At 37.0% G+C, this 19330-nt stretch overlaps 2 protein-coding genes and 1 pseudogene across 3 annotated transcripts; 1 reads left to right on the top strand and 2 right to left on the bottom strand.

The window, feature by feature from the left end:
* Positions 1-1536: 1536 nt before the first annotated feature.
* LOC143630309 (vicilin-like seed storage protein At2g18540) lies at positions 1537-5361 on the bottom strand (annotated as a pseudogene).
* Positions 5362-9582: 4221 nt separating this feature from the next.
* Positions 9583-12421, top strand: LOC143630336 (zinc finger protein GAI-ASSOCIATED FACTOR 1-like). 2 transcript variants are annotated; one of them, XM_077099388.1, is made up of 4 exons: positions 9583-10289; positions 10610-11006; positions 11094-11344; positions 11473-12421. In XM_077099388.1, the coding sequence occupies exons 1-4, from the start codon at positions 10148-10150 to the stop codon at positions 12201-12203; spliced, it is 1521 nt and encodes a 506-aa protein (XP_076955503.1). In that variant the 5' UTR covers positions 9583-10147; the 3' UTR covers positions 12204-12421. The 2 variants fall into 2 exon arrangements, with proteins under 2 accessions (XP_076955503.1, XP_076955502.1); XM_077099387.1 differs by having other exon boundaries at positions 11464-12421.
* Positions 12422-17382: 4961 nt separating this feature from the next.
* LOC143630308 (uncharacterized) lies at positions 17383-18341 on the bottom strand. The gene is made up of 2 exons (XM_077099363.1): positions 18137-18341; positions 17383-17636 (listed from the first exon to the last, which is right to left on the bottom strand). Exons 1-2 carry the CDS (start codon positions 18339-18341, stop codon positions 17383-17385), a joined length of 459 nt encoding a protein of 152 aa, XP_076955478.1.
* Positions 18342-19330: the final 989 nt, after the last annotated feature.

Below are 19330 nucleotides of genomic sequence, written 5' to 3'. Positions count from 1 at the left end.
GGCGAGGGTTCGCGTCGGAGTCGGATTCCTCCGAGTCATCCTCCCAGTATTCGAATTTGTCGGCCTGTTGCACGGAACGCAAGCGTTCGTCCAACTCAGCCTGGAATTCCTTTTGTCGTGCCTCCGCCCATGCCTTAATTTCATCGAGAGTTTGGCGGGGGAGTCTTCGTTTCTCAACCTGGGTATCAGTGGATCCCAGTAGGCGATCATTTACTGCACTTGCCCCGGCTTTGGTAAGTGGGGTAGTGTTCGTAAAATTTACTTCACTTGCCCCGGCTTCGGTAGCCGGGGTAGTGTTCGTAAAAACTGTGTTGCCGGTATTCCCCCTAGTAGCAGGGGTTATGGTTACCGGAATTTCTCTAACCATCTTTGTAGATGTTTGAAAAAACTGGAGAAAAATAAAGTTCTAGCTTTATGCACGGATGGCGCCAATGAAGAAACACTAACCGAACCCCGGGCAGATTACTGGTAACCTGGGGGTTGGAGAGATGTTTCCCACGAGGGGTTAGACCCTTGGAAGATGGTTCTTCTGATAACCTGCAAAACAGACACCGTGAGCTCGTCACTGAGAAGGGGGGGGTTCCTCCTTGTGACCACCCTCCGGCGTGAGAATCAGACTAGATTGCTCTTTAAATATAAAAGTATATTAAGAGATTGCTAGAGCAGATATCAGGTATAATATGATGATAATGTAGTAAGATATGTTGTCCTCCGATGATCATACCATTTGGGGTATTTATAGCCGAAGGTAGGTTTCCAAAGAGGTATGGCCGGCTGCAACAGTGTTCCTGTTCCACCAACAGTAGCCTACACACGTGCCCTGCTGGTAGTTGGTGGGTAGGTAGCGGCTGATAGCGACCAGGCCTGCTGTACACTATTCCTGTTCCACCAACTGACGGCTACGCACGTGGTATGGCAGTAGTTGGTGAGTAGGCAGCGGCTAATAGTGATACAGTACAGGAGCATGCTGCTCGCCATACTGTATCAGTGAGCTGTCGTATCTCTGATCAGATCTTTCGCCCATACCTCGTCAGGTACAGTAAAAGATCCTTCAGTATACGGACTGGCTTATTTGGGCGGGAGTATTCCCCCTCCCGCCTCTGTGCGGGATTGCTCCCGGCTTGGCTCATTCCTTCAGGTGACACTGAATGATCGAGAGCTAAGTGCCTTGTGCGTGTAGCCATGCTGCGCGGGTGGCCTTCCCTAATGGCTTGTATCCGAGGCTGCGGGGACAGGCGGAGTCCTTCACCATTGGGAGGCATTTCCTGCGGGACCAGCTTGCGTACTGCGCGTAAGGACGTCACGTCTCTGAGCATGGTTGGTCCTGCGGATCCAGTTGGTCTCTGCGCAGACGTCCCTGTTTATTGTGAGTCTTGCGGGTCCAACTGGGCTTTGCTGGGACCTACCTCTTCAAGGGTCAAATTAAAGGAAGGTCAACCAACAATATAACCAATTAATTGGTAGTGGAAAGTAATGTGTTCAAAAAATACTATTATACAACTAAAATCATTTCTATTAAGTCATTGTTTTACAGCTTTACGTGTTGTACACAATGATGTGTAAAATAATTTTATGATAATACACAAATCTTCCTCGATTGGGGAATGTATGAGTCATTTAAGACATCCAATACCACAAACAATGAAATAAAATCTTGAGTGATCAAAAGATTAACTTAGACTTCCAGAAATTAATTGACAAAAACAAGTTGAGTAGATTCATAACAACGAACACGTACATAACATTAAAATAGTCACAACACTAATATTAACGTCTACTCCTCCTCGCCACTTTCCGCCTTTGCCTTCGCCTCTGCCTCCGCCTTTCTTCTCCTTGCAGCCGCCTCCTCCGCCTTTCTCCACCTCCTATGCATCACTTGTTGTTCCCTTCTAGCTATTTCCCCTTCTATATCCGCCACTTGTCGCCCTCCTCCACCCTCCCTCTCTCTTTCGGCCTCTTCTTCCATCAACCTCTCTTCATCCTCGGCACATGACTTGCATTTCAAAAAGATGGATTCTTTCCGACCCGACAAAACTTCATCCATAAGCGTCATGTTCCTAACATCAAACGAGTCGGCCAACAACGTTTTATCTAACGTTTGGAGGATCGAAGCCTCTCCTGCTAGATATTGGGGAGAGTTGTTTTCTGATGTCATTGTGAACCTCATGAAAACAAATGACTTGTTACTAAAGGACATGTGAACCATTGGATGATATCTTGGTACCACAAGCATATCACCTTCTTCAACCCGAAACCGTGTGGTTGTGCAATCCGGTTCGCTCGTAATGCTAGGACAAACCACTTGAACCATTCCTTGTCCGTTCAACACAATCGTTATTTCCTCACTTGTTGGGTTCCAATATGGTCCCATCATTGATCCCTTTCAACAATAAAGCATTCATCAAACCATTAAACCGGCATATACACCTCTAGAAAAAGGGAAACCTTAACTATGTCGGACAACATCATTTTCGTTGTCCTAGGAAAGACGTTATAATTTCTAACCCTTCTCCGAAAAAAATATATTACTATAATTATTATTATAGTTTTTCTTATACTTAATTTTCCTAGGTTAGTGTCAAAATTTTCCTAGGAATGGTGCCGGAATACGTAGGAAATAATTTTTAGAAAACATTACACTTGACAGTTTTTCAAACTAAATCATTTTGGTTGAAAAACTGTTGCAAAATGCAATTTCCTACGTATTTCTGATGAGAATCGTCGTTGAAAACGACCCATTTTTCTTTTATTACATCATACTAAAATCTTGAACCATAAAACAATTTTGAACAACAGATTACCTTGGTTAGATTCACATGGACACACCAAAATTAGATTTAGGCAACACATCCAACTGTTCATTGTTCACGCTCGCACTCCATCCGAAGTGGTTTTTGACGTCATGATCAGCCTTGAAAATATTGTATGCCTCTCTTTTATCCTTTTTTCTTTTTATCTTTTTTCTTTTTGTCTTTTTTCATTTTCTTTTTGTTTTCTAACGCGAAAACATCATAGTTCTGGGTTCTTAGAAAGGCTCTAACAATCCAAGAACTAACTTCTTCCGACACAAAAGCATTCGTTTCGTGTTCATGTTCATGTTCACGTTGCTGTACAATCAATGGCTGGCTTTCTCCCCCTCTTAGTTCTTTTACCACTTCCTCTGACACCTAAAAACAGAAAACTATTTCATGCTTTAGATCCAAAATTTTTAATTTGTTGTTCTTTTAAAAAGACTGGAACTTGTAATTAGTCATCATCTGACACTACAAACAATACAAATAGTTTAGTGCACTTTTAATGTATAGATAATCAATTAAATGTATTTCAGTTTGCATGTGTTGTCAAATAATAAAAACTTCATGTTCCTGGGTGCATAAAAATAATACAAAAATGACAATGAAAAGTCCAAACTTGAAATTCCACTTATTACAAACTATGAGGCAATGCATAGTGGAGGGGCTACAAATTAAGCGAATTGCAATACCTGGCGCCAGTCACCAAAATGTATGAATTTCTTTTTGGGGTGTAATGGTGTTGTAGGCTAATATACATACATACATACATACATACTACACACAAACATATAATAATAATAATATAAATATATATACATATATACAATACACACACTGCACACATACATCTCACGACGACAAAAGGTTCCCCCCTTATCGCCCCACATTTCGGCGGGGGGGGGGGGGGGTGTTCTCGCCCAAATCGCCTAAATCTCGCCCCAAACTTTTGCCTACCACGGGTAGTCTGAGATCTGACTTATTCTACACTCAAAATGTGGTTATTTTAGAAACTTGATTACACTGCTTTTTTTTTAACAGCAATTTGGATCGATATTATCAGGCTAATGGCCCACCGAATCATCTCTATTCCCCAAATATGTAAGCATAAGGTGCTAGGGTGACACGTCTCCGAAGTGATCACATTTGTTTACTCTTTTAATTAACACTATTTTTAAATGGTCATAAGAATAGTCTTTTTTCTACTAAAATTGCTACTGCAAAAACACATTTTTCTAGCAACTGAAATTGCAGTTGCAAATACACATTTTACTAGTCATGTTATTAGTAAAACGTAACATTAGTGTTTTAACATTTTAAACCCGGATTTTCACATTCGTTTCAGTGTTTAGTACAAGATATCAAAATATATAGAGAAAGAAACTAGAGAGGAGTTTACATTAAGTGTTGCTTGAAGAACATTGTTGTCAAACCGTAGCAGCAGGTTACGAACGCCCGTGTATACTCGCCCACATTCTTGGTTCTGTAACGTGCGGAAATTATCAAATTAACCTACATTGCACATAAATCTCAATAATCATTAAGAATCCAAGAATTACATCATTGTACCAGTCCATCGAAAAAAACCGCATAGATTTCAAGATCTTGTGGATCGTCGGCTACATTGTTTCCTAAGTAAAAAACAGTTTGTGGTTGTAATGTGAAAAGGTCTCCTGTCTTCAACTTTAGTTGTTGGAGTTGATAGTCTTCTTTGTCAACTTCGATCCAGCTCAGCATTCCGTTGCCTGATCATCGATGATGTCAAAACTACTTATTTGTTTAAACATTATTCAAATAATATGTAGGGGAAAGTTAACGTGCAAATTAAATTAACGTATTAACTGTGAGAATTAAGTGGTGTAATTATATATAGAAATAGTGTAATTATTTAATTACATCGTAGTTTAACTACACTATTATGATGATGTAATTGCACTACACTATAATTACACTACGTTACTACTTGATTTTCACAATTAATACGTTAATTTAATTTGTATTTGATCTAAACCCATAACATGTAACAAGAAATTTAATTAGTACAAACCTGAATTGACAAATAAAACCATTTCTGAATAAAGATAAGTAGGAAGGAATAAAGAGTGAGGGTCCATGGTAATAAAATGGATGCGGTAACATCCATTTACGCCGTCAGTGATCTTAATGGCCGAGATGTCACCGTATTCTGACCTGACTATAGGCGACCTCTCGTCTTTCCTTAGTACCGTAGGTTTGTCAATGCGGCTACCACTACCACTACCACTTAAGGTTGTAGTTGTAGTTGCATTTGCATGATGGAAATAAAGAAAGTATGCGGAGAGTACAAGACAAATTGAGAAACATTTTGATCTCATTTTGGTAATTGTTTTGTTGCATTATTAGCATGGAAGGGAGGATATGACCAGGTTAAGTAGAGTGAGTGTAGTTTGACGTGGCATTGGGCGTTGAACACGTGGATGGGAAGTTACATGCAGTTTCGAAAAGTTGCAATGTAATCACGTGAGTACTATTTTGGAGTGAAGTCACTGCCCATTTCGTAGGAGTGGTGGTAAATCTAGATGTGAAAATGGGACGGATTTCAAACGTGTATTGTTAATTTCAGTCTTATGACTAGCATATATATATATTTTTTTTATATTCGGTGTCACGTTCAATTTCATCTTTGCCTTTGACTTCTTTAGGCTGGTTGGATGTGACAAAAGTTATATTTTATTATTCAAATATTTACACAAAAAAAATAAAATAAAATAAAATTAAGATATGTTACGTTGTTTTTTGATTTGTTTACATAACTTCAAGTGGGTTGCCAATCTCTTCGAATCCATGTGCGCTCGGTCCATCAAGCATATGATTATTAAAATATATCATGGTTATTGATGATGGTTGCCATTTCATTCAAAATCCCAATTAACCTACACGATTAGAGTAATTAAGTTGTCGTATTCACAAGATTGCCGTTAATACACGTATTATATGGTATCTTTGATTGTAAAGACCTAAAAATCAATGATGGTGGGCGATGGTAAGGTAAGCAAACGCAAAATAGATTACAACTAAACTAGGAAACAAGAAAATACTACACAAAGATAAGAAATACACAATCACTTCCAAATTCAAATTTAATTAATAAATAATAAAGCGGTGATTTCAATTGATCATTTTGACAAATTGCATAAACATTCAAATAGGTTAAAACCGATCAACCGCACATGCTACACGTAACAACACGACGGGGTCTCTCCATAATGACATGCTATTTTGGTAGTTCAACCTTAGTCATCAATTTATAATAGGTTAATCACATATGAAGATAGTGCAGCCCTAATAATCTTCTACAAAGAAAAATGACTATCAGATGAACTAATTACCAATTGTCTTTCATACTAAAAGAAAAGTAGTAACAAAAGTAGGAATGTATGATCATACTACATGTGTATATTGCACACTTACTTCAGTAATTCCCTTTGCAATCCACTCGGTAACATTAGCCCAATCTTTTCTTTACTTAGGCCTAACTATTTTCTTTCTTCAGTAGTCCAGCCCACTAACCTTTTAATTGCAACTCCATATTTTGATTTTGGTATGTAATCAAGTGCTCAACCACATCGTAGTAAACTGCAACTCTTCCGTTTGTTGCATTTATCTTCGAAACACTTTAATTTATATTTGCATATTAATGTTGACATCCCGTCTTATAAAGACTCACTCTTGTATTGGCACGTAGTTCTAAACGATGTTAACAGAATTATTTAGATCGAAATGAATTAATTTTTTACAATGACACACTTTTGATATGATTAATCATCCAATAGTTGAACCTTTCTTGATTTCCTCCAAAGTAAATCAACCAACATCTACGCAGAGACTCACCTTAAACAGGGACGTCTGCGCAGAGACCAACTGGATCCGCAGGACCAACCATGCTCAGAGACGTGACGTCCTTACGCGCAGTACGCAAGCTGGTCCCGCAGGAAATGCCTCCCAATGGTGAAGGACTCCGCCTGTCCCCGCAGCCTCGGATACAAGCCATTAGGGAAGGCCACCCGCGCAGCATGGCTACACGCACAAGGCACTTAGCTCTCGATCATTCAGTGTCACCTGAAGGAATGAGCCAAGCCGGGAGCAATCCCGCACAGAGGCGGGAGGGGGAATACTCCCGCCCAAATAAGCCAGTCCGTATACTGAAGGATCTTTTACTGTACCTGACGAGGTATGGGCGAAAGATCTGATCAGAGATACGACAGCCCACTGATACAGTATGGCGAGCAGCATGCTCCTGTACTGTATCACTATTAGCCGCTGCCTACTCACCAACTACTGCCATACCACGTGCGTAGCCGTCAGTTGGTGGAACAGGAATAGTGTACAGCAGGCCTGGTCGCTATCAGCCGCTACCTACCCACCAACTACCAGCAGGGCACGTGTGTAGGCTACTGTTGGTGGAACAGGAACACTGTTGCAGCCGGCCATACCTCTTTGGAAACCTACCTTCGGCTATAAATACCCCAAATGGTATGATCATCGGAGGACAACATATCTTACTACATTATCATCATATTATACCTGATATCTGCTCTAGCAATCTCTTAATATACTTTTATATTTAAAGAGCAATCTAGTCTGATTCTCACGCCGGAGGGTGGTCACAAGGAGGAACCCCCCCCCTTCTCAGTGACGAGCTCACGGTGTCTGTTTTGCAGGTTATCAGAAGAACCATCTTCCAAGGGTCTAACCCCTCGTGGGAAACATCTCTCCAACCCCCAGGTTACCAGTAATCTGCCCGGGGTTCGGTTAGTGTTTCTTCAACGATGTTAACAGAATTATTTAGATCGAAATGAATTAATTTTTTACAATGACACACTTTTGATATGATTAATCATCCAATAGTTGAACCTTTCTTGATTTCCTCCAAAGTAAATCAACCAACATCAACAATGAGTACCTTGCAAACAATCCTAAAAATTGTTATCTTCCTCAATCTGCGTGTGTAATTCCCAAGAGGGAATTGCTGCCCCCTTTTTTTTTACTTCAAGTGCCTGATTTAGATTACTTTTGTAAATCTTTTGATGAATGTGATGATGGACATTGATAACTAATTGTTCATGATGTGATTATTAATCTTGATCTTATTTTGATTCTAAAGAAAATGTGATTTTGGTATTGTTTTTCTCTTCGATCTTGTTGGTTTTTTATAATTTTTGATTTTTAGCTGATATAATTTAAACAAAAAACTTCTCGTATAAACTAGAGAGTCATAGATAAATTAAATACATTATTATGACGAATTAAGTAAATCTCTTTATTAAGATGGTTCTCATTGTTTTAGTTTCTTATTTTATTTATTTTTAAGGAAGAAATATACTTTTTACTTTTTAAATACAACAGACATACAATATAGTTATATTAAACACTCAATTTAATACCATACTAGAGATAACTTGAATGCGTTTAAGGGATTCGTATGACTAGGTTGGGCCAACTGATATAGGCGACCTAATCTATTAAAAGGCCTAAAGTGAAAAAAGAAGTTCATGGCCCTTATCGGAAGTTAGATAGGCGATTGAAATGACATATTTATAGTTTTATTTTTCAAATTACTAAGCGTTTTCGTGTTTCATACATGAAACTACAAATTTTCATTTTTTTATTTTAATAAAGAAGTTTGATTTATGTATAACTAGGATTTAGGACCACGTGCTTCGCAATGGGACCATTAAACCGAACAAAAAACAATACATAAAAACGTTAAACCGCGAACGTGCTGTGATTCGATGCAAATTCAGCATGTATCAAGTTATGACATCAAAACTAAATAAAATAAATAAACTTGTCAATGCCAAAATACAACAAATGATCATATGTTGAACAAAAAAAACAGCACGTTACCGCTACGAACCGACACAAATTCGGTTAGTATCGGTATTAACAACGCATATTGGTAAACATGAATTGGTAAGCCAAAACATCATATTTTAAAGGCGTGGTAACAAACGTCGAAACTTGGATATAAAAAGATGTGACGATTGGATAATTTTAAATCATGAAAAAGTTCCGGTCATTTAAAAGACCAACGATAACATACGAAACAAAGTTTATGAAAATTTTAGCCGACAAATAAAACATGTAAAACAAAACTTGTCCAAGTTTAAGGTTTAGAAATATAGTTTGTTAAATATTATAATTAGATTAAACAAAAAGTAATATAAAAGGAACAAAAACTATATGGTGTGTCGATCTATACTGTATTATTAAAGTTACAATTTATATAAATTACAAATAATAAAGTAAAACTTAAGTAAGGAAAAACTAAAACACAATATAGGTATCATTTTTAATTTTATATGTACGCGCACACATTTTTTATATGTAATTTCAGTTTTATATACACACAAACACATTGCTAGAAATTGGCCGGAATCTCGTGGGAAACCGTTGATTTTTGCTAGAATCTCATCGAAAACCGCTAATTTTGCCGGAATATCGCCGGAAACCGTCGATTTTGACAAGAACCTCATCTAAAAAAGCCGTTTAAGTCCGATAATCCTGATTTTGGTCGCATTTTCCATTAAAAGATTAATTGATCGATTAACTACAAGTTAATCAGTTTAGTAAAGATTAGTGATTAATAAGAAATTAATCAATGCCTAATACTAATTAGAATTTTGGCAACACCACATACAACTCAATAACCAATTCAAGACGGTAAAAAACTAAAAACCAACATGTTTGGACAAATAAACAGTTTTAATAATTCACACGTGTAAAACCATTGTTGGTCCAAAACTGAAAAGGCCAAGACCAAAAGTAAGTGGCCTTTCGAATCCACACAATCTTATTCTAATCTAACCATGGTTAACCCCACCTCTAGTAAAACACTAACCATAGTTAACCCACCAAATGTTTCGGTTCATCTCCATTTCACCCCTTTCAAAATATCAAAAACTCACAAACCGAAGACTTTTGGCCTTTTACAAATCACTTTCTCTCTCTTCATCTCTCAATCAATTTTGTTCTCTTATCGTTGTCCATCTTCTTAATTCGGATTTTAGCGATCTGTTTATAGATACCCAGTTCAAATCCTGGATCAATTTGGCTGATATTTACTGCAAATGTCTGAAACCCTAGTTTTGTACCGACTGATTGAGACTGTGAGCTGAACGTGAGCTCAATTGATGATCTGGGTGTTGTTTAATTGTTGATTGATTTGGGATTTGGGTATTAATTGAAACAATTGATGATAGTTTGATTGGTACGTGGTGTAGATAACCCTAATAAAGGTAAAAGCGTTTGATGTACTTGATTTTGATAAAAATCTGCTTTTTAAATAAGAAACACTTGTGAATAATTGAGTCATCATGACTACTGAGTTGGATAACTCGTCGGCCGTTAACGAGTCTACAGTTTCCGGCGAAGCTAGCTTCTCTTCTCCGGCCAATCACACGGTGGCGCTGGTTGAAACACCGGCCAAACGGAAGCGTAATTTAGCCGGAATGCCAGGTAATTGTTAAAGATTTAGTTTTTAATGAATTGGGTTATTTTTTTTTTAATTTTGATGTTTATTATTATTATTATTTTGCTGGCTGCCTTAATTAGGAGTTAGTTATATGTTAGATTAAGAGTAAATATATATAGTTATACGTAATTAATCGTAATTTTGATGAAATATAACATGATTTTTTTGTTATTGTTGTTGTTGTTATTATATTATTATTTTGCTAGCTGCTTTAATTAGGCGTTAGTTATATGTTAGATTAACGAACCGATTTATATGAAAATTAACTTGATTTTTAGGTTTTAATTTACTTTTCGACCTACAGATCCAGATGCAGAGGTGATTGCTCTATCTCCGACTACTTTAATGGCTACAAACCGATTCATTTGTGAGATTTGCAACAAGGGGTTTCAGAGAGACCAGAACCTGCAACTTCATAGAAGGGGACATAATTTACCCTGGAAGCTTAAACAGAGGACGACGAAAGAGATTAGGAAAAGAGTGTATGTATGCCCCGAGCCGTCGTGTGTTCACCATGATCCAAAACGGGCGTTGGGTGATCTTACCGGGATTAAAAAGCATTTCTGTCGGAAACACGGTGAGAAGAAATGGAAATGCGATCAGTGCTCGAAAAAGTACGCGGTGCAATCTGATTGGAAAGCCCATTTGAAAGTATGTGGAACCCGAGAGTATAAATGTGATTGTGGAACTTTGTTTTCAAGGTTACATTTTTACTTTATGATAACATCATTTCTAAGCATGTATTCGGTTTTCGTAAGGTATTGAAATATTATTTTGTTTTTATGAAGGAGGGATAGCTTTATCACCCACCGAGCGTTTTGTGACGCGTTAGCGGTTGAGAGTGCTAAAGGTCCACCCGAAGATGAACCTACCAAGGAAGATGAAAACCCAACACCTCTAGCTATAGAGTCGGCCCCAGAATCAGCCTCAACAGCTTCACCGCCGCCACCACCGACCCCACTGCCGCTTCCCCCACCGCCCACTGCCGCCCCTGCAGTGCCGATAACATCTTCAGTTTTGTGTATTGCAGAGACTCCGGGTATACAACATAAAGTTTAAAACTTTACCTAGCACCCTTATATTATGTTAATAAAATCTGGATTCAGTTTTAAATTATTTCATTTGGAATCTCATTAGAAGCACATTTTGTGTTTACAGATTTGCCAGAAATTGCAAAGATGAACAAGGAATCTAGACCCGTTTTAGAAACCCCGCCACAATTGGTGTCCGGGTTGACGCAAAGCTGTAATGTTAGTTGCAGCTCAGCTAATACAGGAAGCATAAGTAGCAGTGTATTCGCTAGTTTATTTGCATCATCAACGGCATCAAAAAGTTTTCAAGTTCAACCTCAAAGACAAAGTCAAGGTCAAACAACTGGATTCAAAGATTTTATTCAAACCATGACCCAACCGACGCCAACACCCACACCCGATCTTACACTTCCGTCTCCGGTTCAAGAACCTGTGTCACTCTGCTTGTCTACCAATCAAGGGCCATCAATTTTCAGGCAATATGCTCCCCCACCTCAGCCCGCCATGTCAGCAACAGCATTGCTTCAGAAAGCTGCTCAAATGGGTGCATCGGCTTCTGGTGCATCGCTTCTTAGAGGATACGGGCTCGAGCGAGATGAGACGGATGGTGGTGCGTCTATTGGGCTTGGGCTTGGGCTTGGGGTGGGCTATGACGGGCGGGCTGGCTTGCAAGAGCTCATGATGGGGCCAAAGCTTGCAACTCTTGATTTTCTCAGGTTGGGTATGGCGGTTGGTGGTGGAACCACCAATGGCTTGTCGGCTTTAATGACTTCCATTGGCGGCGGTCTTGGTGGTACAACGGCGGTTTCGTCGTTTGGGCGTGGCGGCAGTGGTGAGTTTACTGGAAAAGATGTGGGCCCGCAGTAGATGGATCGGATTGTAAGTAGAGTTATATTTTGCTTATTTATGTAATAGCTTGGTAACTCTTGTCTGTAGTAAGCAGCTTAAGTTATATGAAGTTTTTTTACTGTTGATGTAAATTATAATTATAATTATTTTAATTTTTATTTTGTATAGTTAAGTCTAGAAAGAAAAACATAAAGTGACTCTGGATCTTTGTTTGCTATGAAGGGATCAACCCATGGCAACTTGTTTTTCTTAATCATGTGTTCTATATCTAAGATTCTATATTTCTATTATTTTGACTTTTTAAATTTGAAAATATGTTTGGTTTAATAATTTGCATCATTTCAAGGGAAGTGCTTGTTAATTTTTTAGATAGTTGACTTTTTTAGTTTGAAGTATATTCTTTTACATTTTGAACAGAAGTTGGATTATTATTTACTAAGTCTTAGGTCTTAAGTATGATGGTTGATGTCACATTGGTGGTTGAGGACGGCAGTGATGGTAGCAAGGTTTTATATAGGTTTAGTCTGAATTGTTGTTTTATATTTAGATATGACGGATTTAGGAACATACATGAATTGTGTCAAAATGGGTTGGTCGAAAAGGATTTGATCAACACGATTAATATATTTAGATTCGAATAATTTACAATTAAAGTGTTTAATAATGAGATCGTACTATGTTACTACTGAATTAAGCTTTTCCTACAATTTATGAATTAAGCTTTTCCTATAATTTATGGATCAGTGGCTCATCAATGATTCAAGTGGCGGTTAAAAAAAATAGTATACATTTGTTGCAAGCTATTTCAGATTGTTTCACATATATATTAAACTCAACTTTATGGGTTTTTTTTACAATTTCATTTCATGGTAGAAACATAGATATTACATCAACATAGCAGGTAGGCGGGCAACAAGCTGCGCCGCCACCCCTTTCTGAATTGCAAACCCTAACCTGCTAAAGACATACCCCTGCCCCTTTGGAGTCGACACATTGCTATGCACAACCCGTTGGACCCTGGTTAAGAAACGGACAGCTTCCGGTGCCAAGGAGCCAAAGGTATCAAAAGCCAGAGGGACAAAAACATGTTAGTTCTCTTCGCAGGCTTTAGCATGTTTCTCCACCTTCTTTGTTTCAGCCCTTTTTATTGCTTGCCCAGCTACAAAACCATTATCCCTCAAACCAGCTAAAGGAGATACCCCTGTGAAGTCAACACATATATATTGACACGTAAGTCAAAAAAGCTATTATATTAAAACTAAATTCTATCTGAAATGATTAATATCCTATTAACTGTTTCATTTGTGTTATTTGCATGTTTTTAATGTTGACAATAGCGTCGTTAGGTGTTTTTACACCTAATTGAAATGAACTTTAACTACTTTGCACTAATAATGTGAAGAAAACAAATGTAACACTAAACTTGTACGTAACAATGATCTAGGTTGATTTTTGTAATTTAACTTATCGTAATTTATTATTTGGAAAAACTTTATGGCTTAGTCGATTGTTTTCATATGAATCATTTAACACCTACTAATAATTCAATACAGGGAAGGCCGTTAGTTGGCTAAGGTTTTCCATTCATAAAGTTGATTAGTACGTTGGGAAATTAGTTCTACATGTACAAGTATGCTACTAGACCATGTGATATACGATTATACGGTGTTCAATGAAACTGTAACAAAAACCAGAGTAAATTACATGATTGGGACATTGAGGAATATCCAGAAAGGCATTTCGGGAATCGGTTTGATTCTATCTCTGTTCCTTCCGTTTGAAGAAATGAAGGATCCCAAAGAATTGATCTTTCTTTTAGTTGTTGAATCTCTCTTTGATTAAGCAATGTGTGATGTCACACCCCAACCTACAGCGGAAATGTCGGGGCGTGAGCTGATTGTCACAGCTCACAAGGTTACTATCATGAAAGCAACAATATCTAATTAATTTATTTATTATCAAACAACATTCATATACAACAAAAATAAAGAAAATTACAAATACAAAACCAACTATTCTTGTATATGTTTTATCCTAAAGTAATCTCTATGTGAGCTTCAGTTCGATAAGCAATCCAAATCTATAACCTGCAAATGCGTACAAAATATATGTTTGTCAATAACACATAATGAGTGAGTAGATCATCAGTTTTGACACAAACAAAAATGGTAATAATATATAATGATATAAGTGAATAAAAATAGGCAAAACTGTTATCTGTGAGTATAAGCAATTAAACCATAGCACATTCATAAACAATCAACCATAAAGAAAGGGCTAAACCGTTGCCATGCGAATGGGCATTGGTTACCAAAAATGAGGTGTCGGTGAAACCATTGCCAATGCGATCGGGCTCCGGCCACTACGACGGTCGTATGATCATACTATAATGAGATTATGTTGGACCTCTCCGAATGCGATTCAAGTAAGCAAGTAAGCAAATAGCAAGTAACATTCAATCATTCAATTGATACACAGCACAAAGATCACAGTTTGCGTTGAGAAATAATAAGATAAATAATATGATAAATGGTACGCAAGTGTCCCCAAAACATTTAAAAACAAGTAAAAATAGGGGAGTGATTACTCACCTGTTCGGATGAACGAAATATAGGTGAAGATGATGATGAGAAAGATAATCCCTCGGGATAAACCGTCAAAGATTCCTAGTTAGATAATATGATATTAAATTAATTATAACTGAGATAACATGATTTAAATGAATTAAGATTTTGATGTGATTAGAGTTATGTTTAAGATTAGAATGTTTATTAATTGATCGATGGGTTTCTGCAATAGTTATTATTGTAAAGATTAATATTATTGTTTGCCCTACATTTAAAAGATAAATAATAATTATTATTTATAAAATACTATTGATCATTATTGATAAAATATAAAATCCATTTACTTAATAACTTTAAAGAATTAAGATATACAATATGCTTACAATAATAATATCTAAATAAATATATAATTAAATATACAAATTAAATAAAATACTTTGATAAATATAACTTGAGACCCTACTTATAATTATCCGAATGAACAAATAATTAATTATGTATAAATAAAATAAATATAATATGTATTAAAATCTAAAATAAATGTTCTGTTTAAATCTTTTAACGAAAATCTAACTTAATAGATATAATTAATACGTTTAAAATACGTTGAATATAATTTTGTTTAAAGAATAATACCCACATATATATATTTATATATATATATATATATAAAAGAATTTGGTAAAACCGATCAACGACGAGAAACATCAATAATGATGTTCGGGTTTTAATAAAGCAAAGTTCGTTTCATTATTAATATATATATCAATAGTACATACATACATATACACATATATATATATATATATATATATAAATACGTAAACGAAAGCTTTTAACGAGGTTTTTACAAAAGACGTAACTTCAAGATGCCGGTTTAATAAAATGTGTTTATTTTATGTTTAGAAATAATAATAACTATACAAACCATTTAAAAGAACAAAAAGAAAATAAAAAATATCAAAACCGCGTCCAGGGGGGCTTGAACCCGTGCCCCTGGCCGGTTCACAGAACTAATCACCCATACACCAGCCATTGGGCTAGTGTGTTTAGACGTTTACAATCCAGAAATCAACCTTTACAACTCATACTGCCTTATTCCCCCAAAATCGATATAAACCCTAGAAACTACAATTGAATAAACCGTTCAAGATTCGATTGATTAAAGTTAGGGATTATATAGCTTAAAGACGATCGTACTACATGTTTTAATTACCTGAAACAACGAGTAATTGATGATGAACGCCGTAAGGAAGACGACGGCCAAAGATGGCCACGAACAGGTACTTGCGGATTATAAAAACGAAATTGAATTTGGGGTTTCAGTTGTCGACGTTTAGGAGATCATATCTGCAAGGTTAATTGCATTATGGTGGTCATTTACGTGTATATTGATGAACAGGTTTGGCCGCTAGGTAATTTAAGCAATTCGTGTTATAACAGATTCGTTTTTTTCCAAATTAAATGCGTCGGTGAACTGATTATAGCGTGATTAACGTGATCTAAGATCCAATTACCAATTATACAACGAAAATTGTGGTCCACGAAACTTAAACGGGTCATGGAATAGGGTACACGGGTTTGGATGTTGGGTTTGGATATTATTTGGTAAAACTTGCATTTTAGTCCTTGAACTTTAATGTGGAAACATATAGGGATTAAAGTAAGGTTGAGGGTGTATCTTGTATAATATAATTAGTTGATTAAATTACCCGAAGACGAAAACAGGTCGGGTATTAGACATTGATAAAGTAAACGAAAACCAGAGTTGTTACATGTGATATTCCGAATCCTCATTACTAATGGAATCAAAATGATCTCCTTTCAATTGGCTAGAATCCCCAACTTGAACGAAACTAGATCTTGTGGAATCATATTGAATATTTGACGATACATTCCGTACCTTCGTATCATCCCTATAATATACAAAGACAAACTCCAGATATTTATATTTGATATCTTTCTCTTTGAATAATATCTCAATTCCAACGACAATTTCATTAGATATCTTACAACGACTTGTTTACTTAGTTGTAAGTTGTAACAAGCTTGATGATTTTCATTAACTCACGTTAGATTATATATCAAGTCTTTTGATTAAATGATCACTATATTAGAAACAAAAACAAAACAGAAAAAAAAATATCAAACCCCAACACTTGGTAAGATTGAAGTTGCAAGCACATGGGATCAACCAATGCTTATTAGCTAGGTAGTCAAAGGTGAGTCAGGCACACGCCTAAGCACTTAAGTGAGGCGAGACAAGTCCTAAGGCTAAAGGTAATGGGGCTTGGTTGAGCCCCAGGTGAGCCAAGTAAAATCTGACACGTAGGCGATGACATGGCCATGAATCAAGCCCCTCAACCAAGCCTCAGAGTGTGTAGTGGTCCAGGTGAGCAGGGGCTTGATCCAGTTTTTTATTTATTTAATTATTTTAAATAATACATTAAATAATAATATAAAACATTACATTAATAATAATATAAAACATTACGTTGATACTAGTCTAATACAAGATCATCGGGTCTTCTATCCCACAAATGCTCGACCAACTCATGCCGAACGTTGCCATGTAACTCACGGCTCTTGATGATATTTATGTTGGCGAGTCGTTGTTCATTGGTGATCGTCTATTCTTGTCTTGGAATATCACCTTGGTAGTTTTGACAAATAACTTTACCCTCGTCTTCTAGTATCATGTTATGTAGGATTATACACGTGATGACGACTTCCGTTATCTTCTCCCTTGTCCAAAATCTTATTGGATTCGCCAACATTGCCCATCTTTTCTTTAGGACTCCAAACGCCCTTTCAATATCTTTCCTTGCCGATTCTTGTTTCTTCGTGAAGTACTTTCGTTTGTCAGAAACTGGAGCCGCGTAAGCTTGAACAAGTATCCCCCATTCGTTGTAAATACCATCAACGAGGTAGTACCCGTACTTGAAATGTTCTTCATTTTCAAAAAAAGCTTGAGGAGGTTCTACCCCGTCGATAAGGTCATCGATTATCGGTGACTGATCGATAACATTGAGGTCATTATTAGACCCGACAACCCCAAAGAACGCATGCCAAATCCAAATATCCTGTGACGCCGCCGCCTCAAGTACGATAGTAGGGCTGGGGTGATCACCTCGATGGAATTGACCTCGCCAAGCAGTGGGACACATAGCCCAACCAACATGCATACAATCAAGGCTACCGAGCATCCCGGGGAAACCATGCTTTTCACCGTGCACCTCGTATATGCGTTGGATATCATACATTGTTGGTCTACGTAAGTATCTCCGTTTGTATAGCGATATGACCCCTAAATATAATTATTAAAGTTATATAAGTTATGTAAATATTTGAAAGATATATAAACAAACGTAAAAAAAAATATACCTCTACAAAAGTGGTTAAGCGCATCGCGTCCGGTCTTTTTAGCCATTTGTAGATACTCGTCCAACATGTCCGATCCAACACCATACGCTAGTTGTCGAAGAGCGGCGGTAATTTTTTGAGTAGCCGTGAACCCGGGCTTACCTCTAGCGTCATCCCTTTGTTGAAAATACTCAAAGTGCTCCGGCAAGTCATTTGCTAGACACATGAATAATCGTCTAGTCATTCGAAAACGGGTTCTAAAACTATCCTCACCATATGTGGGATTGAGACTAAAATAGTGACGTATCAAAGTTTCGTTAGCGGTCTTTCGATCACGAATACGCGGTTGGCGGAAAAATGGGGCACGGGGGCGATTTTGATCTCTCAAAAAGCTTATCGTCGTTTGAATCGCTTGACAAATGAGTTCGTCTTCTTCGGTAGAATAGGAAGACGAAGACGATGACGACGATGCCATTTATAAATATATAAATAGAAGTTTTGATAGAGAGAATGTATGGTTTGAGTTTTTATAGAAAGTGTGGATTTGTATTTATAGGTAATATATATATATATATATATATATATATATATATATATATATATATATTTAGACTGGCCAAAGATAAAGTTGACCAGTCAACTCACCTCCAACGGCTATATTGCCCCCCGACCACAGCCACGCAGGCGGCCGCGCCCACCCCTCACCCCCTACTACCCTCAGTCTAAGGGGGTTGGGGTGGTCCAAAAACCGTCACTTGCAACATCAAATTGGGATGTGACATCTCAGCTCACCACTTTTCATCACTAGTGTAGTATTTTAGTGGAGGTGATGGTGTGGTGTGATGAGTTAATTTTTTATTTTTTAATTTTATATAATAAATAGTAAAATAAGATTACATTAAATAAAAAATAAAACAAGATTAAATAAATGTTACAAAGACGAATAAATTAAAAAAACCGACAAAAAAATAAAAAAAACCTACGGCCCTTCCCAACCCCACTTGTCGCATATCTCGCGTTTGTGTTGAAGTATGATCGATTTAAAGGGTTCGTCAAGATGTTCGTGCGGTTGTAGGAGGAATGTTAAATCAATGTTTTTTTTTGTTTTCATTCAAATGGTTGATATACGTCTCTTCACGTTATATATTTAAAGCATGAGCTTCTTTCTTTCACTCTTTCGTCTCGACAATTTCCGCCAACTTTGCCGACTTGTAT

This window comes from Bidens hawaiensis, unplaced genomic scaffold, assembly GCF_021521415.1.
Source record: "Bidens hawaiensis isolate Kalapana, Puna unplaced genomic scaffold, B.hawaiensis_p1.1 tig00005637_1, whole genome shotgun sequence".
NCBI classification, from domain to species: domain Eukaryota; kingdom Viridiplantae; phylum Streptophyta; class Magnoliopsida; order Asterales; family Asteraceae; genus Bidens; species Bidens hawaiensis.
This window is presented reverse-complemented; position numbering and strand designations above follow the sequence as displayed.

Coding starts and splice junctions, on each gene's coding strand:
- LOC143630336 (XM_077099387.1), top strand. CDS start 10,148: ATGACTACTGAGTTGGATAACTCGTCGGCCGTTAACGAGTCTACAGTT. Junction 11,007..11,093: donor TGTGGAACTTTGTTTTCAAG/GTTACATTTTTA, acceptor GTTTTTATGAAG/GAGGGATAGCTTTATCACCC. Junction 11,345..11,463: donor GTGTATTGCAGAGACTCCGG/GTATACAACATA, acceptor TTGTGTTTACAG/ATTTGCCAGAAATTGCAAAG.
- LOC143630308 (XM_077099363.1), bottom strand. CDS start 18,341: ATGTGTCTAGCAAATGACTTGCCGGAGCACTTTGAGTATTTTCAACAA. Junction 17,637..18,136: donor GCTTAACCACTTTTGTAGAG/GTATATTTTTTT, acceptor TACTTGTTCAAG/CTTACGCGGCTCCAGTTTCT.